General features: G+C 46.9%; 1 protein-coding gene across 17 annotated transcripts in view; it reads right to left on the bottom strand.

Annotated features, from left to right (window-relative positions):
* Positions 1 to 23,387, bottom strand: part of pax2 (paired box 2) — a 184,341-nt gene that overhangs the window by 12,984 nt on the left and 147,970 nt on the right. For all 17 annotated transcript variants that reach the window (XM_033012896.1, XM_033012898.1, XM_033012899.1 and 14 more), the window contains 2 exons: positions 21,775 to 21,901; positions 2,138 to 2,239 (listed from right to left, as the gene is read on the bottom strand). In XM_033012896.1, the coding sequence (XP_032868787.1) occupies positions 2,138 to 2,239; positions 21,775 to 21,901 (229 nt within the window). The remainder of the gene's footprint in view (positions 1 to 2,137; positions 2,240 to 21,774; positions 21,902 to 23,387) is intronic.

Below are 23,387 nucleotides of genomic sequence, written 5' to 3'. Positions count from 1 at the left end.
CTGCACTTGCCTGCATGAAGGGGAAGCCAACATCTCTCAAGGACTTCAGCAGCTTCAAGAAACAAGCAGCTTACTTGACTGATAACCCACCCACCACGACCAAAGTTCACTCTCTCCACCGCTGGCACATCGTAACTGCGTCACCCACAAACCATACCTCAGTTACTTGCTCGGACTGCCCAACAAGCACCTCCCAAACCTTGTCCGAAGAAGGATCTCGACCCGAAACGTTATCTATTCCTTTTCTCCAGAGATACTGCCTGGCCCTCCACGACCCAATCCTACCAACAAGAAGCCTGAGGGCAGAAGGTCTTGAGGTGAATAGATCGGGTGAACGCACAGAGGCCTTTTATCCTCGCGCGGAGGAATCAAGAACTGCGGTCACAGTGCCTTACAGCGAATGCAGCGCCTGAGATCCGGGTTCGATCCCGACTACGGGTGCTGTCTGTACGGAGTTTGTACGTTCTCCCCGTGACCTGCGTGGGTTTTCTCCGAGATCTTCGGTTGCCTCCCACACTCCAAAGACGTACAGGTTTGTAGGTTAATTGGCTTGGTATAAATGTAAAATTGTCCCTAGTAGGTGTAGGATAGTGTTAATGTGCGGGATCGCTGATTGCTGGTCGGCGCGGACCCGGTGGGCCGAAGGACCCGTTTCCGCACTGGATCTCTAACTAGAGGGCCTGGGTCTAAGAGGAGAAGGCATAGATTTAATAAGAACCTGAGGGGCATTTTATTTTCACACAGACGGTAGACACAAAAAGCTGGAGTAACTCAGCGGGGAAGACAGCATCTTTGGAGAGAAGGAATGGGTGATGTTTCGGGTCGAGACCCTGGCTGAGGCCAACATCACAGTACATGGGGAGATTGTAGACATGCCTGTTGATGCGATGTTTGTTTAGTCTGAAGAAGACAGTGCTGCAGCTGGTAGAGCCGCCACATTGCAACGCCAGAGACCCGGGCTCAATCCTGATCTCGGTGCTGTCTGTGTGGAGTCTACACATGTGGAGGAATTTCAGCGGGTCAGATATCATCTCCGGGGAACATAGATAGGTGACATTTCGGGTCGAGGGGGTCTCTTTCACTCTGCTACGTTTCAGGTCAGGGCCCTTACCTCCAGCATGAAAACTGGCCCTTCGGCCCATCGAGTCCATTCTGACCTTCAATGACCCATTCACGCTCGTTCTATGTTATCCTGACTTTCACATCGTCTCTCTACACACACTAGTGGGAAATTAACTGCGGCCAATTAACCTGCAAACCCACACATGCCTTTGGCTTGTGGGAAGAAACTGGAGCACCTGGAGGAAACCCACGCGGTCACAGGGAGAACGTGCAGACGCCACGCAGACAGCACCCAATATCAGGATTGAACCTGGGTCTCTGGCGCTGTTAGGCAGTGGCTCTACTGCTGCACCACTGTGTCACCTTCTTCAGACATGGCACGAGCTGGCATGTCTACAACCCTCAATGTACTCTGATGTTGTCTTCAGCCACTCCTTCCACCAGCCCCAGATACCACAACAGGGCGGCAGGGTGGCGCAGCGGTAGAGTTGCTGCCTTACAGCGCCAGAGACCCGGGTTCGATCCTGACCACGGGTGCTGTCTGTATAGAGTTGGTACATTTTCCTTTTGACCACGTGGGTTTTCTCCGGTTCACTCCCACTCTCCAAAGACATACAGGTTTGAAGCATAATTGGCTTCGGCAAAAATAGTAAATTGTTCCCAGTATGTGTAGGATAACGTTAGTGTGCGGGGTAATCGCTGGTCGGCGCGGACCCGGTGGGTCGAGGGGGCTGTTTCCACGGTGTGTCTTTAAACGAAACTAAACAAGGCTAAGGGAGTGAACACGGGTCGCTGGCGTTGTGAGGTGGTGACTCTACCAGTTGAGGCACTGTGCTGTCTTCTTCAGACTAGACAAACATCACACCAGCGAGCATGTCTACAATCCCCCCCCCCCCCCCCCCCCCCCCCATGTACTGTGATTTTGTCCTCAGTCAGTCCCACCACCAGCCCCAGATACTACAACCAACCGCATCGCACTCTGGGCCACGACACGCTGACCCAGGGAGGGAAGATGCTTTGACCACTTCCTCCCCTTCACCCTGGAGGTACAGAACGACAGTGAGCCTGAGGTTACCTGGTACCATGCCGGCCAGTGTGGAAGTTGAGTAGCTTCCCTGTCCAGTCGGGGGAACATGCGGAGGGTAGCCAGGTAGAGTTGTACTCGCCATATCTCGGCCTGAAAAACAAACACACTTTACACTTTAGACTATAGACTTTAGCTTGTAGGCTTCAGAGTCTAGACTGCAGACTTTAGACTATAGACTAGACTGTAGACTTTAAACTACAGACTTTAGACTTTAGACATTAAACTATAGATGACAGGTTTTGCAATACAAACTATATTTTGGTCTATAGACTAGACTATGGACTATAGACTATAGACAATAGACTTTAGATTATAGAGTATAGACAGACTTTAGACTATAGACTAGATTTTTAAGACGGTCATGGTGGTGCAGCGGTAGAGTTGCTGCCTTACAGCAAATGCACTGCCAGATATCCGGGTTTGATCCCGACTACGGGTGCTGTCTGTACGGAGTTTGTACGTTCTCTCCATGATCTGCGTGGGTTTTCTCCGAGATCTTCGGTTTCCTCCCACACTCCAAAGACTTACAGGTTTGTACGTTAATTGGCTCGGTAAATGTAAAAATTGTCCCTCGTGGATGTAGGGTTGCGTTAATGTGCGGGGATCGCTGGTCGGCGCGGACCCGGTTGGCTGAAGGGCCTGTTTCCGCGCTGTATCTCTAAACTAAACTAAACTAAATATACTTTAGATTTTGGACTATATGCTTTGGACTTTAAACTTTAGATTGTATAGATACAGCAAGGAAACAGACCCTTCAGCCCACCAAGTCTGCACTGACCAGTGATCATCCGTACACGAGCAGTATCCTACACACCATGGACAATTTACAAATAACTGAAGCCATTTAACCTACAAACCCGCACATCTTTGGAGTGTGGGAGGAAACCGGAGCACCCGGAGAAAACCCACGCAGTCACAGGGAGAATATGTACAAACTCCATACAGACAGCATCCGTAGTCAGGATCGAACCCGGGTCTCTGGTGCAGTGTGGCAGCAACTCTACCGCTGAGCCACCGTGCTGCCATACATCTTCAGTGTAAGAGGGGTGCACTGTGGCACTTGAGAGAACAAACAGTCCAATGAACAATGATGTGTTTATAGAAACATAGAAACATGGAAAATAGGTGCAGGAGTAGGCCATTCGGCCCTTCGAGCCAGTACCACCATTCAATATGATCATGGTTGATCATCAAAAATAAGTACCCTATTCCTGTTATTTCCCCATATCCCTTGATTCCGTTAGCCCTAAGAGCTAAATCTTATTTTCTCTTGAAAACAACCAGTGAATTGGCCTCCACTGCCGTCTGTGGCAGAGAATTCCACAGATTCACAACTCTCTGGGTGAAACATTGGGGGCTGAAAGGTCTACCCTGTCCTGAACTGTTGTGTGTATTGTGTAGATATGTACGAGTGTGTGTCTCTGTTTGCTCTGTGCAGGAAGGAACTGCAGATGCTGGTTTACACTGAAGATAGACACAAAAAGCTGGAGTAACTCAGAGGGACAGGCAGCATCTCTGGAGAGAAGGAATGGGTGACGTGTCGTTGGGTCTCGACCTGAAACGTCACCCATTCCTTCCATCCAGAGATGCTGCCTGTCCCGCTGAGTTACTCCAGCTTTTTGTGTCTATCTCGTCTTGCTATGTTGATATAATCTGTCAGCACTCTAATCCCAGTCCTATTCCTCAGCACACTGACCCTGACAATAGACTGAGTCTCTGTAATCTATTACCCAGTACAGTAGAAGGACCAATGAAGATACAGGAGGAAATATGATAAACTGACCAGTAATTACACTGCTGATTAATGAATTACAAATACTTTACTATCTTGCGCACTTCATAAAACACTTAGCAGATCATATTCAGAGCCACAGTCAGGGTGAAACGCCTCTTCATCCACAGGTAACGTTTCGAGTAAGATCAGTTCAAACATGTAGATACACATATGTATCCCGCCATATGTCCAGACCCATACACATGCATGGAGACACAGATTCACATGTACAGATGTGTGGGCACACATGATTACACACACTTCACATGCACACATGTGCACACACATCTGCAGTGCACACGCACACACACACACACACACACACATGTGGTGCGCGCACACACACGGCACCTACATCAGTCAGGTGTACGATCACACAAACACACATGTGCGCACACACATGTATGCACACACACGTGACACACACACGTGTGCACACAAACAAATGTGAGTGCACACACAAGCATGTGCACACACACACACAAACTCACACACACACACACACACACACACACACACACACACACACACACACACACACACACACACATACACACATATGCACACCCACACACACCCACACACACATACACACACGCACACCCACACACACACACACACACACACACACACACACACACACACACACACACACACACACACCCACACACACACACACAAACTCACACACATATACACACACACACACACACACACACACACACACACACACACACACACACACACACACACACACACACACACACACACACACACACACACACACACACACACACACACACACACACACACACACACACAAGTACGCACCTGCAGTATATCTATCAGGAGCCCAGCCAGCAGGTACAAGTCAGGAATAATGAAACAAGAAAACAAGATACTGGATGGACTCAGTGGGTCAGGCAGCATCTGTGGAGGGAAGTGGATCACTGATGTTTTGGTTTGGGACCCTCCTTCCTATTGATGCTGCCCGACCCAGAGTCCCTTCAGTCTGTTTTATGCTCAGGATTCCAACAGCTGTAGGCCCTCGTGTTTCAAAGAATAATCAGACTTATCTTTAACTAAAATATTTGAAATATCATTTGTTTTGAAATGCATAACATTTGTGAAGTGATTTTAGCACATTCACAGAATATTACTAATTGTCAGCTAAACCCTTTTGTTTCATACCTTGTTGTCATCTCTGGCTTTTGTCCAACCATCAGCCCAACAAACCCCCCTCACCTGTGTTCACCTGCCACACATTGTCATTCCTTTCCTCTCTTCTAACTCCCACTCCCTCACGATCAGTGTGAAGAAGGGTCTCAACCCAAAGCATTACCTATCCATGTTCTCCAGAGTTGCTGCCTGACCCACTGAGTTGCTTCATCCTTTATTTGAAAACCAACATTTGCAGTTCCTTGTTTCCATAACAAACTTTGCTCCTCTGACCTCAAAATTATGCCCTCTAAGCTTTGATGTTTCCACTCTGGGAAAAAGGTCTCGACTGTCTCCGCAATCTACGCAAATCTCATAATTTTATATACTTCTATCAGGTCTCCGCTCAACATTCAGTGTAGATAGATATATATATAGATATGCCATTTATTGTCACTATACATGTACAATGAGATTAAAAGCAGCTCGTACTCAGTGCATACATATAATTTAGTACAAAAAACAAGAAACAGAAAACAAAACAAAGGGGGGGGGGGATAGATGCACAATTCTGCGGCGCTATATACATATCTATAAAGGCAAAATGGTGAAGGATGAATAGGTAGTATTCTTAGGCAGATGTTTAAAAGTTATATTAAAATATTAAAAATTATTAAGAAATATTAAAAATTACAGTTACAATACACATTACAGTTCCAAATCTCAGTACGTGGATAGAATAGATGGAAGTCTGGGTGTTGGGCTGTGAAGTCAGTGCATGTGTGAGTTAATAGTTATGACTTTCGGAAAACAACTGTTCCTGAGTCTATTTGTCCTAGTTTTGATGCACCTATAGCGCTTTCCAGAGGTCAGCAGGTCCTTGATGATATTCTTTGCCCTGCTAAGGCAGCGGGAGGTGTAAATATCCATCAGGGAGGGGAGAGGGCAATCAATGATCTTCTGTGCTGTCCTAGTTACCCTCTGAAGCCTCTCCCTGTCTGCCATGGTGCAGCTGCCGTACCATGCTGTAATGCAGTATGTCAGCAGGCTCTCGATGGACGAGCGGGAGAAGGTCAGCAGCAGGTTAGAGTCCAGGTTGTGCTTCCTGAGACAACCTGGACTAGTGTAATATAAAACAAATAAATCAGACTTCATTTTAAATAGTGCAGTTGCTTGAATTGCAGGACATGTTTCGAAGGAATAGCGATGGACAACATGGTGGTGCAGCGCTAGATTTGCTGCCTCACAGCGCCAGATACCTGGGTTCGATCCTGACTACGGGTGTTGTCTGTATGGAGGTTGCACATTTTCCCCTTGACCTGCGTGGGTTTTCTCCGGGTGCTCCGGTTTCCTCCCACAATCCAAAGACGTGCAGGTTTGCAGGTTGAAAATGTAAATTGATCCCAGTGTGTGTCGGATAGTGTTGGTGTGCGGGGATCGATGGTCCGCGTGGACTCGATGGGCTGAAGGGCCTGTTTCCGCGCTGTATCTCCAAACTAAACTAAATTAACCTAAACTCAAACAGTTAGTTCTGAAAGAGTTGCTGGTGGCTGGATCATGCGAATCACCCAGTTGAAGGAAGGAGTGAATACATAATGAGGAGATCAGAGTCACATCTACGTAAATCTTGCACAGAATGATGAGGAAAACAGCAGATGGAGTGTAGAATGGAAAAGAGTGGGACAGAGTGAAACAGTCAGCTGTTACTGCACTGAAAGGAGAAAGCATTAGTTTAGTTCGACTAAATTAAACTAAACTAAACTCAACCAACTTTTGAAGTCTCAAAAAGGCAGCCGGCATCATCAGAGACCCACACCACCCTGGCCACACTCTCATTTCACCCCTGCCATTGGGAAGAAGGAACAGGAGCCTGAAAACTGTAACGTCCAGGTTCAGGAACAGCTTCTTCCCTACACCATCAGGCTATTAAACTACAACCTCAAATAAGCGCTGAACTACATAGACTATTGTTGTTGTTATTGCACTATTATTGGTTGTTTTGTGTGTGCACATATGTGTGTGTGTGTATATATATATATATAATATAACCTATATATGTGTGTATTTGTGAGTAAGTAAGTTTATTGGCCAAGTATTCACATACAAGGAATTTGCCTTGGTGCTCCGCCCACAAGTAACAACATGACATACAATGACAGTTACGAATGACTCAGAAAACACTGAACATTAATAATAATAAAACATTAATGATAAAACACCATTGATCAAGCATGTGAACAAACAAAATACCAGATCAAAGGGAGGCTGCAGATATTTGGCTGTTGAGTAGAGCAACTACTCGTGGATAAAAACTGTTTTTTATGTCTGGCTGTGGCAGCTTTGACAGTCCGGAGTCGCCTTCCAGAGGGAAGTGATTCAAAGAGTTTGTGGCCAGGGTGAGAGGGGTCAGAGATGATCTATGTGTATGTGTATATATATCATCATCATCAACATTGAAAACATCAACAGGCACGGTGTCTTACAATGCTTTGTCCGACAGTGATCTCAACTTTTATTAAAGAAATGTGTATATATATACACACACAACTTTTTTTTCTCTCTCTTTTATTATATTGTTTACAGTGTACTATGTTTACATATTGTGTTGTGCTGCTGCAAGTAAGAATCTCATTGTTCTATCTGGGACACATGACAATAAAACACTCTTGACTTGACTCTCTTGACACTAAACTAAACTAAACTAAACTAAAGCAAGCTAAGGTCTCCACAGCCTGACCCTATCTATCACTGTAGCTTCCTCCAGCACAAAACCCTCCTGGATCTCCGAGCTGCCCCAATTCTGGCTCTTTGCGGGGATGGGCCACGTGGCAGTGAGGATGCCACTGCCTGAGGAAGGAGCAAAGGAGGACCCGATGTGGGAAGACCACCACGAGTGAGGGGGAGGGGGAGCGAGAACAATGATGATCGGGCACGGAGGTATTTTATAACTTTGTAAGTGCCCTTTATATAGCGACCATTTGCATACCTTGCAAAGAATTCCACTGTGACTTATAGACAATAGACAATAGACAATTGGTGCAGGCCCTTCGATCCAGCACCGCCATTCAATGTGATCATGGCTGATCATCCCTAATCAGTACCCCGTTCCTGTCTTCTCCCCATATCCCCTGACTCTGCTATTTTTAAGAGCCCTATCTAGCTCTCTCTTGAAAGCATCCAGAGAACCGGCCTCCACCGCCCTCTGAGGCAGAGAATTCCACAGACTTGTCACATGTGATAATATAGTATTCATTCTTCGTTCACGCCCAGCTTGCCTCAGCCCCGCCTTCCGCCGTCTGTAAAGTGTTATACTGGCAAGTGTTGCAGAGCAGAGTTGCGCAGCAGTCCCATTGTAAATGGGAAACTAAGTGATGTAATGGAAAATGGACGACAATCTAAAGAAAGATTTGGTGCCCGTGACCAAAGGCTTACTGCGGAAGCCCTCGTCTTTTCACCACGAATGTTGGCTTTAGGTATCATCCTCCTGCGCTTTTTAGCTACCAATTCCAAGCCAACCCCACCATTTAACCCTGTCTGCTAACAGCATGCAACAGAGGTGAGTGAGATTCCCTCTCCCTCACATTCCCCAACACAGGATCTCAACACAGGATGGGAACATCACTGGCTTTAATCTTAAAAGCTTCAGTGGAATCCTTGTTTACAAGTTTGTTTTTACTGAAACCAAAGAACTCTGTCACCACCGGTCTATCCCGGTTTAATCCAGGGTCACTACTTTAATCTCCACTAATGTTAGGAGGCCCACCATGAGAAGAGCTATTATCTTCTCCACGGTGGATGGAGTTTCCCCCGTATACGACTAACTGTACAGTCAAATTATTTTTGGATATATTGCACATGCGGGCGCCGCCATTTTTGGTGCCATTATTCAGCCTCCAAAGTCCGGTCGGCCCACGCGCTCGATGTACTAGAGCAGTTCCCGCCAACCGACGTCCCTCTCCTCTCCTGGCCATCTCTGTGTCATGACCTTGAAGGCACTGGGGGCGTTACCCCGGTTCACCCTCCTGCCGGCCCTTGCTCCTCGCGGCCGAGATCGTCTCCAATTCTCTCCCAGTTCCGCTGACCGACAAGCCTTATTGAACCATTGAACTATTGAGCTCTGGACCGGGCTCCAGTATTGTAACACAATATTCCTGTTGTCGCAAACAATCAAACTCTTCAAATTAACTTTGCTCTGTTCAGATACCAGACTCTACACCAGGGTGGCACGGTGGTTCAGCGTTAAAGTTGCTGCCTTACAGCACCGGGGACCCCGGTTCAATCCTGGCTACAAGTGCTGTCTGTACAGAGTTTGTACGTTCTCCCTGGGACCACGTGGGTTTTCTCCGGGTGCTCCGGTTTCCTTCCACACTCTAATGACGTGCGGGTTTGCAGGTTAAATGGCTTTGATAAAATTGTCTCTAGTGTGTAGGATAGAACTAGTGTATGGGTGATCGCTGGTCGGCACGGACTTGGCGGACCTGTTTCCATGCTGTATCTCGAAGGTCTAAAGTCTAAAGTATACAATGGGACATTAGCTTGGCTTTGCAATAATGTAATAACTGCTATCCATGTGTGACTTGGCAGCTAGTACTGATTTATCAGAGTCAGGTTAGTACACTATGTAGCTATTAACATTCCAGCTTCTGGATGGGATTTTACGCAATGTTCACAAGATGATTTGACTGAAAGCTACCAAATGTATTAGGTTTTACAGCAAAACTGATTTTAAATGTACGCACAAGAACTGTGGCACAGAGCTGCGATGGTAGAGTTGCTGAATTACAGCGCCAGAGACCTGGGTTCGATCCAGACTACGGGTGCTGCCTGTACGGAGTTTGTACACTCTCCCCGTGACCTACGTAGGTTTTACTCCGAGATCTTCGGTTTCCTCCCACACTCCAAAGACGCAGGTTAATTGGCTCGGTGTAAATATAAATTGTCCCCAGTGTGTGTAGAGTAGTGTTAGTGTGTGGGGATCGCTGGTCACTGCAGATTCGGTGGGCCGAAGGGCCTGCTTCCGTGCTGTATCTCTAAACCAAAATAAAACTAAACAGTTCTCTTTGCTTTCAAAAATTAATAACCGCAGTCGCGAAACAGATACATTCATTTTAAAGGGCCAGAGTTATCAAAGGGAGGAGAATAGAATTTACAGTGATAACAGTAGCTAAAAAAAATGGAATGATTAAAAGAGAGATGGAGGCCATTTGGCCCTTCGGATCCATGCTAGCAAGTAGAACAATCATATCAGTTCCGTGTAGGAAGGAACTGCAGATGCTGGTTTAAATTGAAGATAGACACTGAAGAAGGGTCTCGACCCAAAACGTCACCCATTCCTTCTCTCCAGAGATGCTGCTGCCTGCCCCGCTGAGTTACTCCAGCACTTTGTGTCTATCTTCAGTCATATCTGTTCCATTCTTCCTCTCCCTAGCAATAACTTCTCTCTCACACCTGCCTCATAATGCAACTTACTTATAATAAGGAATAATTTAGTTTAGTTTAGAGACACAACATAGAAACAGGCCATTCGGCCCACCAAGTCCATGCCAACTATCTACCACCCGAATACCAGGAATAATGGGTTAACATATGACAGCAGTGGAACTTACTCACTGAAAAGTACCGAATAGCGAAAGGCCTGGATAGAGTGGATGTGGAGAGGATATTTCCACTAGTGGGAGAGTCTAGGACCAGAGGTCACAGCCTCAGAATAAAAGGCCGTACCTTCAGAAAGGAGATGAGGAGGGATTTCTTTAGTCAGAGGGTGGTGAACCTGTGGAATTCATTAACACAGCCTTCAGCTGTGGAGGCCAAGTCAATGGATATTTTTAAGGTGAAGATTGACAGATTCTTGATTAGTACGGGTGTCAGGGATTATGGGGAGAAGGCATGAGATTGGGGTTAGGAGGGAGAGATAGATCAGCCATTATTGAATGGCGGAGCAGACTTGATGGGCCGAATGGTCAAATTCTGCTCCTATCACTTATGAACTTATTAACATGATATTTTTAAAGCGGGGATTGACAGATTCTTGATTTTTAAGGGAGTCAGGGGTTATGGGGAGAAGGCAGGAGAATGGGGTTGAGAGGGAAAGATAGATCAGCCATGATTGAAAGGCAGAGTAGACTCGATGGGCCGAATGGCCTAATTCTGCTCATGGAACGTATAAACTTATGAACCTCCTGTGCTGTATTTTTCCATGTTCTACATTCTATAAACAATTGAATCATCTATACACTGCATCCTGGTCCCCTCAATACAAATCTAAAATTCGCCCTCCTTACGATTTAATATTGTATTAACATATTATTTTCTCCCGTGTATGCTTGCTTAGCAACGGCAAGAGTTCCCGCTGTCATACATTTAGACAGCCTAATTGTTTCAGCCCTGCCGTGTTGTCAGAAAACAAAACCTAGGCTCCCCTGCTGAACATATATTGAAAATTGTTTCTCCGTTTTATACACGCTGTATTGAGCTCATGTGGTGCGAAACAAAATGTCAATTATGTTGCAAATTCTAGAGTTCTGGGCCTTCGACGCAACAATAATAAATAGTTCATGAGTCATTCATCTTCAATTGATCATTCAAACCCCCGCAAAGAAACATCTACAAAATCAATAACATTAGCAGCGGCACGGTGGCGCAGCGGTAGAGTTGCTGCCTCACAGCGCCAGAGACCCGGGTTCCATCCTAACTGCGGGTGCTGCCTGTACGGAGTTTGCACGTTCTCCCTGTGACCGTGTGGGTTTCCCCCGGGTGCTCCCGTTTCCAGCCACACTCCAAATGGCCTTGGCAAAATTGTGAATTGTAAATTATCCCTAGTGTGTAGGATAATGCTAGTGTACGGGGATCGCTGGACGATGCGGACTCGATGGGCCGAAGGGCCTGTTTCTACGCTGTATCTCTAAAATAAACTAAACTAAACTTTAGATAGACACAAAAAGCTGGAGTAACTCAGCAGGTCAGACAGCATCTCTGGTGAAAAGTTATAGGTGACGTTTCGGGTCGAGACCCTTTCTCAGACAGAGAGTCAAAGGGAAATGAGAGATACAGACGGTGATATAGAGAGATATAAAGGACACATTAATGGAAGATAAGCAAAAAAGTAACCATGTAGGAAACAGGCCGTTGTTAGCTGTGAGCTGGGTGAAAAAGAGTTACAGACAACAACAAGATGACTTTGAAGCTAGTACGACTTGGGTGGGGGAGGGATGGAGAGAGAGAGGATGCTTGAAGTTAGAAGTGACAATTAATATATTTTTAGCAGGGAATGAGCTCAGCACCTCTGACAATAATGAATCCATGAGTTTGGGGTGATCAGGGTTAGCGATTATGTGATGCCACCACTCCACTAAGGGGGCAACGCTTCACATTGGGTCCCATTTTGTAAAATAAATGACATAAAATTAGACAGAGAGAACCAGCTCTGAAACACAGTGACCCGCCGTGAGAGGCAGTGATGATACAAGGAACTGCAGATGTCGACTTACGAAAAAAAGTCACAAAGTGCTGGAGTAACAGGCAGAATCTCTGGAGAACATGGATAGACAACGTTTCGGGATGGCGTCCAAAGCAGGGCCCAACTCAAAACGTCGCCCATTCATGTTCTCCAGACATGGCGCCTGATCTAGTGAGTTACTCAATAACTTTGTGTCTTCTAGGTCATATTTTCATAAGTTCATGAGTGATAGGAGCAGAATTAGGCCCATCAAGACTACTCTGCCATTCAATCATGTCTGATCTATCTCTCCCTCTCAATCCCATTCTCCTGCCTTCTCCATGTAACCCCTGACACCCGTACTAATCAACAATCTATCCATCTCTGCCTTAAAAATATCCATAGACTTGGCCTCCACAGCCTACTGTGGCAAAGAATTCCACAGATTCACCACCCTCTGTCTTGAGAAACTCCTCCTCATTTCCTTCGTAAATGAACATCCTTTAATCCTGAGGCTGTGTGTGCCCTCTAGTCCGAGACTCTCCACATCCGCTATATCCAGGCCCTTCACTAGGTCAGCTGTTGCAGCGTTAGGCAGCTGAGTCGGTCATAAGCAATGCTGGTTGTTGTCGACTGGCCCCCCTGTTACAGAGTTCACTGTTCATTCACAAACACCTAGGGTCACTGCCAAGTTGGAGTCCCTGATGCCATCTGTGCCACAAGCATCGGAGCCATAGCACTCAAGAACGAGAGAAATATTGCCAACCATAAAGCTAGAGATAGACACAAAATAACTCAGCGGGACAGGCAGCATCTCTGGAGAGAAGGCATTGGTGACGTTGCGGGTCGAGACCCTTCTTCAGACCGAAGAGGCCTGACTGAAGATGTTCTTCTTCTCAAGCCAAAACGTCACCATTACTTCTCTCCCGAGATGCTGCCTCTCCCGCTGAGTTCCTCCGACTTTTTGTGTCTATGCTGGAGGAAAGATCCCTTAGACTTTCGAGAAGCAGCGCGGAAACAGGTCCTTCGGCCCACAGAGTCCGTGCCGACCAGCGATCACCCATAAACTAGTTTTATCCAACACAAGAGGGACAATTTACAGAAGCCAATTAACCTACAAACCCGCATGTCTTTGGGGCGTGGAAGGAAACCGGAGCACCCGGAGAAAACCCACGCGGTCACAGGGAGAACGTACAAACTCCGTACAGGCAGCACCCGTAGTCAGGATCAAACCCGGGCTTCTGGCGCTGTAATAGCCCTGTCCCACGGTGCGAGTTCATTCCAAGAGCTCTCCCGAGTTTGAAAAAAATCAAACTCGGGGTAAGCACGGAGAACGAACGTAGCCGGTACGTCGGAGCTCGGGGACGTCTCTTAGCGCTAATGGCAGGTACTCGGGAAGACTTGCTAACGGTAGGTAAGCACGGGAAGACGCGTGAAGATTTTTCAACATGACGAAAAATGTCCACGAGAGCCCCGAGTACCGACGAGTGGCCATTACTGTAAATCTCCGAGTTCGAATCAGGGCAAACTCAGGAGAGCTCTTGGAATGAACTCGTACCGTGGGGCAGGGGTTTTAGGCAGCAACTCTACTGCTGCGCCACCGTGCCGCTCCATGAGAAGACCAAATGAGTGTTGTCCAGGTAGAGGCTATTAAAGGGGCGAAGGAAATGGACGTCATGGCACATCACCTAGTGAGCAGGGAGGAGAAGGAGGGACACAAAATTGCTGGGGAAACTCAGCGGGTGCAGCAGCATCTATGGAGCGAAGGAAATAGGCGACGTTTCGGGCCGAAACCCTTCTTCAGACTCCCAGGAGAAGGAGGGATATGTCTTGTGTCCTGAAGGCTGGGGATGGAGTGGCAGAGTCTTGAACAACAGGCACCAAATACAATGACTCTCCTTAGCCAGCCTGACTGAGAGGTGTAAACATTATCCTGTCTGGATTGTGTCTGCTGCATGTACTACGAAGTTCCCACTCTCTGGAGGGAGGATGACACAGGGCTCACAGCTACTGAACAATTTCACAATTAGTTACGGTTCTTTAAGCTGCTCATTGGATTGAGAATGTACTCATACAGTGCGCTTTGGAGAGCTGGAGGGAGTGCTATCGGAAAGGAAAGGCTCATACTCAATGTATACGACAGGCTACTGTCTTACGACGCCAGAGACCCGGGTTTGATCCTGACTACAGGTGCTTGTCTGTACGGAGTTTGTACATTCTCCCCGTGACCTGCGTGGGTTTTCTCCCAGGTCTTCAGTTTCCTCCCACATTCCAAAGACGTACAGGTTTGTAGGTTAATTGGCTCGGTGTAAAACAATGTAAATTGTCTCTAGTGTGTGTAAGATAGTGTTAAACCCCTGTCCCACGGTACGAGTTCATTCCAAGAGTTCTCCCGAGTTTGCCCTGATTCGAACTCGGAGATTTACGGTAATGGCCACTCATCGGTACTCGGGGCTCTCGTGGACATTTTTCATCATGTTGAAAAATCTTCACGAGTCTTCCCGTGCTTACCTGCCGTTAGCGAGTCTTCCCGAGTACCTGCCGTTAGCGCTAGGAGACATCCCCGAGATCCGACGAACCCGCTACGTTTATTCTCCGTGCTTACCCCGAGTTTGATTTTTTGTAAACTTGGGAGAGCTCTCGGTTATGGGGAGAAGACAGGAAGCGTCATGGCAGGATCTTGGGCCTGTCCCACTTTGGCCGTCAGTTCCGCGACAGGCCATCGGCGCGCAAAGATTTTGTTCATTACAAAAATTTCGGAGCCTCGCACGATGTCGCGCACAACTACATATCCCTCCGCGCTTCTCAGCGGAGGGGTATTTTGCATGCCAAGGACACATAAGTGGGACAGGGCCTTAAAGGTGATTCCCTTCATCATCTATCAGCAGTCAGTGTACAGCTCGATTGTAATCATGGCTTTCCGCTGACTGGTTAGCACGCAACAAAAAAGCTTTCCACTCCACTCCACATGTGACAATAAACTAAACTCAAACTCAAGCTCAAACTCCAAGTAACCAATGGTGGAAGTGAAGCGAATGAGAAAATGCGAAAAAAAAGCTAAACATCTGAAGCTGCAAGGGGGCAGGAAGATAAAAGAAAAGGATCTTTGCTCTTCTGTCACTGGGCACTTCATGTGAGATTGCAATGAAGACTGGTGCAATTCTAAACACAAAGTGGAGACATAAATGACAAAGACCTCAGTGGCAAGGGAAAGAAATAGCCCTTTCTTTCCTCTTCTGGCCCAACCTGTTAGTCAGATCATCAATCCACGTATCATAAGCTTAGGAATTCCTTTGACACAGCCTGTTATTTGTGAGTTTAATCAGATCCCTTCTTCAAATAGACTGCATTTACTGTCACTGTTTCTGATGGCTCATGTATAATTATGTGAATTTTAATAAAACGCTCTTAAAGTAACCCGACACTGACAGCCAGGCATCACTGACATTAACCCCTTGTGTGTAGGAAGGAACTGCGGATGCCGAAGATAGTCACAAAATGCTGTAGTAACTCAGCGGGACAGTCCAGGACCAGAGGCCATAGCCTCAGAATAAAAGGATGTACCATTAGAAAGGAGAAGAGGAGGAATTTCTTTAGTCTGCGGGTGGTGAATCTATGGAATTCATTGCCATGAATGGATTTGGAGGCCAAGGCAACATGGCACAGTGGTAGAGTCAGGCAGCATCTCTGGAGAAGAGAATAGGTGACGTTTTGGGTCTGAAGAAGGGCTCCGACCCATCTCTAGTATTTTACTGCAGCATTTTGTGTCCCAGCTTCTAGACTCAATACCCATGCAAAGGCAAATAGAGACACAACGTGCTGGAGTAACTCAGCGGGACCGGCAGCATCTCTGGAGAGAAGAAATGGGTGACGTTTCGGGTCGAGACCCTTCTTCAGACTGATGTCACGGGAGTGGGCGGTACAGAGATAAAATGTAGTCGGAGACAGTAAAACTGGTCGGAGAACTGGGAAGGGGGAGGGGATGGAGAGAGAGGGCTACTTGGAGTTAGAGAAGTCAATGTTCATACCGCTGTGGGTTGAGCTGCCCAAGCGGAATATGAGGTGCTGTTCCTCCAATTTGCGCTGGGCCTCACTCTGACAATGGAGGAGGCCCAGGACAGAAAGGTCAGTGTGGGAATGGGAGGGGGGGAGGGGGAGTTAAGTGTTAAAATGAATCCTTATCAATGTTGCTACCTATTCCTTTAGTCCAGAGATATTGTCTGACCAGCTGAGTTAACCCCCTGAGTGCCAGCTCACCCCACTTACTCCAGTCACTTTGTCTACTCTAGACAAAGCCAGATGGACAAGTGTCTTCCTTGTGCAGGCCAAAGGCTAGATCTAGCCAGCGTTTGTGAGAGGGACTAGCCCGTGACAAAGAGGAGAAAGCCATTATGAGCCATTAAACCCACCTAACCTGAATGGGGCAATACAGTGGCACAGCGGTAGAGTTGCTGCCTCACAGCGCCAGAGACCCGGGTTCGATCCTGACTTTGGGTGCTGTCTGTTCGGAGTTTGTTCGTTCTCCCCGTGACCGTGTGGGTTTTGTCCGGGTGCTCCGGTTTTCCTCCCACACTCCAAAGACTTACAGGTTTGTCGGTTAATCGGTAAAGATTGTAAGTAGGGTAGTACCGGCGATTGCTGGTCGGCACGGACTCGGTGGGCTGAAGGGCCTGTTTCGGTGTTGTATCGCTAAACTAAAACTTAACTAAAGGTAAGCAATTCCAGTTGTAATTCTCTCTCTGTGCAGAGTTATCTGATATCAGACAGAACAGAAGCAACAAACTGACACTAGACTCCATTACCTGTGTGCTTACCTTTGCACAACATGCACTATATACATTAGAACATATACAAGCCTGGAGAGGGCATAAGGTGCTGGAGTAACTCAGAAGGTCAGTCTGAATCTCAGGAGAACATGGGTAGGTGACGTCACGGGTTAGGATCCTTCTTCATTGAAAGACTGATTCAGTCTGAAGAAGGATCTTGACCTGAAACATCATCTATCCATGATCTCCAGAGATGCTGTCTGACCCGCTGAGTTACTCCAGTACGTTGCATCCTTCTGTGTCAACCAGTATCTGCATTGCCTTGTTTCTACATATACAAGCCTGCATTGGTTTAGATGATGAACTGTATATAAGATTGTTAAGGGCTTGGACACGCTATAGGCAGGAAACATGTTCCCGATGTTGGGGGAGTCCAGAACCAGTGGCCACAGTTTACGAATAAGGAGTAAGCCATTTAGAATGAAGACGAGGAAACACTTTTTCTCACAGAGAGTGGTGAGTCTGTGGAATTCTCTGCCTCAGAGGGCGGTGGAGGCAGGTTCTCTGGATACTTTCAAGAGAGAGCTAGATAGGGCTCTTAAAAATAGCGGAGTCGGGGGATATGGGGAGAAGGCAGGAACGGGGTACTGATTGGGGATGAACAGCCATGATCACATTGAATGGCGGTGCTGGCTCGAAGGGCTGAATGGCCTACTCCTGCACCTATTGTCTATTGTCTAGTGTATACAAACCTGTCACAATGCAGCTTTAAAGACTTGAGGAGAACTGGTTTACAGGAAAATATGTGGAAAGTTGTTGAGAAATAAAGACTTGATTTGCCATAGCACTACAGGTATGGAGACATTCAACGTAGAAGTGGACCCTTCGGCCCATCACATTCATGCTGACCTTTTTGTCCATCTACGCAGAGATGCTGCCTGACCTGCTCAGTTACTCCAGCATTTTGTGTCTATCTTCTGTGCAAACCAGCTTCTGTAGTACCTTCCTTCACATTTGGTTTGCTTCCTGACCCGTTGAGTTCCTCCAGTACTTTGTGTCCTTTCATCAACAGAATATGTGCTGTTTATAGACAAAGCAGATCCATCTTCCTAATTTGAGGAAGGACATTCTTGCTATTGAGGCAGTGCAACATAGGCTCACAAGGTTAATCCCCGTAATGCCAAGACTGTCATATGAGGAAAGATTGGAAAGACTGGGCTTGTTTTCACTGGAATTTAGAAGGATGAGAGGGTATCGTATAGAAACGTATAAAATTATAAAAGGACTGGACAAGCTAGATGCAGGAAATTTTTCCCGATGTTGTGTGAGTCCAGAACCAGCGGCCACACAGTCTAAGAGTAAAGTGGAGGCCATTTAAAACTGAGATGAGAAAAAACTTTTTCACCCAGAGAGTTGTGAATTTGTGGAATTCTCTGCCACAGAGGGCAGTGGAGGCCTATTCACTGGATTAATTTAAATGAGAGTTAGATAGAGCTCTAGACCCTAGCGGAATCGAGGGATATGGGGAGACGGCTGGCACGGGTTACTGATTGTGGATGATCAGCCATGATCACAATGAATAGCGAGGCAGGCTCGAAGGGCCGAATGGCCTCCTCCTGCACCTATTTTCCATGTTTCTATCATTAAAATTAACCATGCTGCTACAGCTTCAGCTTCTGAATGAATGAATGAATGAATGAATGAATGAATGAATGAATACTTTATTTTCACATCCATATCTATTATCTACATTTGAAACCTTATCTAGGCTTAGTCTTTTTGTTTTAAAGATACAGCGTGGAAACAGGCCCTTCGGCCCACCGAGCCTGCACAACCAACAATCCCCACACATTAACACTACGCAATACACAATTGAGATAGTTTTACATTTATATCAAGCCAATTAACCCACAAATCTGTACGTCTTTGGGGTGTGGGAGGAAACCGAAGATCTCGGAGAAAACCCACGCTGTCACGTGGAGAACATATAAAGTCCGTACAGACAGCACCCGTAGTCAGGATCGAACCGGGGTTAGAGGCGCTGTGAGGCTGCAACTCTATCGCCTCGCCACCAGGCCGCTCTGTTGTTGTCAAGTTGGAAAGGGCTCAGAGAAGATTTACCAGGATGTTGCCAGGGACTGAGCTATAGGGAGTGGTTGAGCAGGCTAGGGCTCTACTTCTTATGCCCCTGTCCCACTTAGGAAACGTGAACGAAAACCTCTGGAGACTTTGCGCCCCACCCAAGGTTTCCGTGCGGTTCCCGGAGGTTGCAGGTGGTTGCTGGAGGTTACAGGTAGTGGAAGCAGGTAGGAAGACTGACAAAAACCTCCGGGAACCGCACGGAAATCTTGGGTGGGGTGCAAAGTCTCCAGAGGTTTCCATTTAGGTTTCCTAAGTGGGACAGGGGCATTAAGAGTGCAGGAGGATATGGGGTGATCTTATAGAGGTGTAAAAAATCATGAGTGGAATAGATTGGGTAGACATCTCTACATCTGTTTGATTTATTCCTTCTCTACGTTTTGCTCGTGAATTCATCCACCTCACCCACACCTTCACCTGTCGACCCAACTATTCATCTCCCTGCTTCATTTTGCAAATTACCAACCATCATCCATCCAGCAGTTCTTCCCTCCATTCATTTAATCATCAATCTAATCAATTATAGATCTATTAAACCATTCATCCAGCTATCTATTGATCCATCCATCCAGCTGGCTATTGCAAGATAATTAGCAACTGAAATAAAAATAATTAAAGTGGTGTCCTCCCATAAAATGGATCAGGTCTTTTTCTCAACCAGTTGGTCTGAAGAAGGGTCTCGATGTGGAATGTCACCTATTCCTTTTCTCCAGAGATGCTGCCTGATCCACTGAGTTAATATGTTCATAAATTCCAGGAACAGAATTGGGCCATTCGGCCCATCATGTCCACTCCGCCATTCAATCATGGTTGATCGATCTTTCTCTCTCAACCCCATTCTCCTTTCTTCGCCCCATAAGCCCTGACGCCCTGACTAAGAATCAAGAATCTGTCAACCTCTGCCTTAAAAGTATCCATCGTTTAATTTAGTTTTAGTTTAGTTTAGAGATACAGCACGGAAACAGGCCCTTCAGCCCACCGGGTCTGCGCCGACCAGCGATCCCTGCACATTACCACTATCCTACACCCACTTGGGACACTTTGTACATTTACCAAGCCAATTAACCTACAAACCTGTACGTCTTTGGAGTGTGGGAGGATAGTGAAGATCACGGAAAAAACCCACGCAGGTCACGGGGAGAACGCACAAACTCCGTACAGAAAGCACCCATCGTCAGGATCGAACCTGGGTCTCTGGCGCAGTATTCGCTGTAAGGCAGCAACTCTACAGCTGCGCCACCGTGACCGCCTTGGTCGCCTTGTTTACCTTGGCCTCCCCATCCGTTCATGGCAATGAATTCCACAGTTTCACCACCCTCACACTAAATAAATTCCTCCTCATCTCCTTCCTAATGGTACATCCTTTTATTCTGAGGCCAAGGCCTCTGGTCCTGGACTGTCCTGCTGAGTTACTCCAGCATTCTGTGTCTATCTTCGGTGTAAACCCGCATCTGCAGTTCCTTCCTACACAATAGAGTTTGGAAGTTGTGGAAACTCCACCTCAAATCAGGCAAGATCCATCCTATGGTAACATCAGTGAATTAAAGTTGCTGTGAAACCAAGGAGCTGCAGATGCTGGTTTATAGCAAAGATAGGTACAAAATGCTGGGGTAACTCAGCGGGTCTGGCAGCATCCCTGGAGAAAATGGATAAGGTGACGTTTTGGGTTGGGACTAATGCAGCTGGGTGTACATAAAGAATTGCATATACCTCTTTAACTTATTGCCAATTTACAGTTTAGAGTTTAGAGATACAGTGTGGAAACAAGGCCTCCGGCCTAGTGGGTCCGCGTTGACCAACGGTCACCCTTACACTCGTTCTATCCTTCACATTCGGGACAATTTACAGGTCAATCAACCTACAAGCCTGCCCGCCTTTGGAATGTGGGAGAATGTGGGAGAATGTGGGAGTCAGGGGAAATGGGGAGAAAGCAGGAACAGGGTACTGATTGGGGATGATCAGCCATGATCACATTGAATGGCTCAAAGGGCCGAATGGCCTACTCCTGCACCTATTGTCTATTGTCTATTGTCTATTGTCTATTGTCTATAAAACCGGAGCAACTGGTGATAACCCTTGCAGGTCACAGGGAGAACATACAAACTCCATACAGACGACACCTGTAGTCAGGATTGAACCCGGGTCTCCAGGGCTGTGAGGCAGCAACTCTACCGCTGCGCCACCGTGCCGCCCATGGTTTGCTGTGAAGCCATTATTTTAAAAAAGCTGAAACTTTTCACGGCGATAATGCATCTCGAAATATTCCTCTATGAGCAGTCTATAAGCATGTTGGCCGACCCGCCATGCTTGCTGTCATATTTATTCGTGAAACAGACAGAGATTGACGCCTTACCTGTCACAACTGGGTAACTTTGGGGTCCTGAAACGTTGGCGCCAAGGTCGGGAGTAGCAGCTGCCGATAGGCTGCTTTTAACATCTTCTAATCCAGAGGCCAAGGCCGCGAGGGAGTACTCATTAGCCTGGAAGAGAAGCAGCAGAGAAAGGCAGGTGTAATGATGCGAAGATTGACGGCACTTCATTTTTGAATTCTAGGCAACCGACTTAACAATATCAAATTGGGCCAGCCCTCCTCGAAACTACACAGCATTAAAACATAGCACTCAGTTCTTCTTTTTCCCCAGAGAAGATTGATAGCAAATGAATATTTATTTGTTTAGTTTAGATAAACAGGCCATTCGGCCCACCAAGTCCGCACCGACCTGCGATCCCCGCACACTACCCTGCACAGAAGAGGGGCAATTTTTGATACATTTTTATACCAAACCCATTTACCTACAAACTTGTACGTATTTGGAGTGTGGGAGGAAACCGAAGATCTTGGCGAAAACCCACGCAGGTCATGGGGAGAGCGTGCAAACTCCGTACAGACAGCACCTGTAGTCGGGATCGAACCCGGGACTCTGGCACTATGAGGCAGCAACTCTTCCGCTGTGCCACATGTATCTGTCAATCAATCAATCGTCAGAAGCAGGGTCCTGACCTGTAATAATTCAGCGGGCCAGGATCTCTGGAGACAAAGGGTGGGTGATGTGTCTGATCCAGACCCTTCTTCAGACATTCCCTGACATTTCAAAAGCAGGACATGATACGGGATTGGGAAGTCCGGGCCGACCAACGACCTCAGTACACTAGCACTATCCTACACACACTCGGGACAATTTACAATTTTACCGAAGCCAATTAACATACAAACCTACACGTCTTTGGAGTGTGGGAGGAAATCGGAGCAAAATTGGAGAAAACCCTCGCGGTCACAGTGGCGCAGCGGTAGAGTTGCTGCCTTACGGCGAATGCAGTGCTGGAGACCCGGGTTCAATCCCAACTACAGGTGCTGTCTGTACGAAGATATACGTTCTCCCTGTGACCTGCGCGGGTTTTCTTCGAGATCTTCGGTTTCCTCCCACATTCCAAAGACGTACAGGTTTGTAGATTAATTGGCCTGGTAAATGTAAAAATTGTACCTAGTGGGTGTAGGATAGTGTTAATGTGCGGGGATCGCTGGTCGGCATGGACTGGTGGGCCGAAGGGCCTGTTTCCGTGCTGTATCTCTAAACTAAAAAAACTAAACATACAAGCTCAGTACAAACAGCACCTACAGTCAGGATCATACCCGGGTCTAGGATGCCCTGAGGCAGCAACTCTATCTCTGCATCACTGTGTTGGCCCATTTCCTGGTTCCCCACCACTTATTGTTTATGTGCCCCCTCAATCTGACTTCCCCAAAAATGCATCAGCTCACTCTTGACATGATTACATTCCATCTGTCAAAGTTGCACCTTGTTTTCTATAAGTAAATAAGTAAGTAAGTTTATTGGCCAAGTATTCACATACAAGGAATTTGCCTTGGTGCTCCGCCCACAAGTAACAACGTGACATGTAGTGACAGTTAAGGGCCTGTCCTACGAGCATGTGACCTGCATGCGGCAAGCGTGACCAAACCGGAAG

The sequence above is a fragment of the Amblyraja radiata genome, chromosome 37 (assembly GCF_010909765.2).
Source record: "Amblyraja radiata isolate CabotCenter1 chromosome 37, sAmbRad1.1.pri, whole genome shotgun sequence".
NCBI lineage: Eukaryota > Metazoa > Chordata > Chondrichthyes > Rajiformes > Rajidae > Amblyraja > Amblyraja radiata.
Note: the sequence above shows the minus strand (reverse complement) of the source record. Positions and strands in the feature narration are given on the sequence as shown.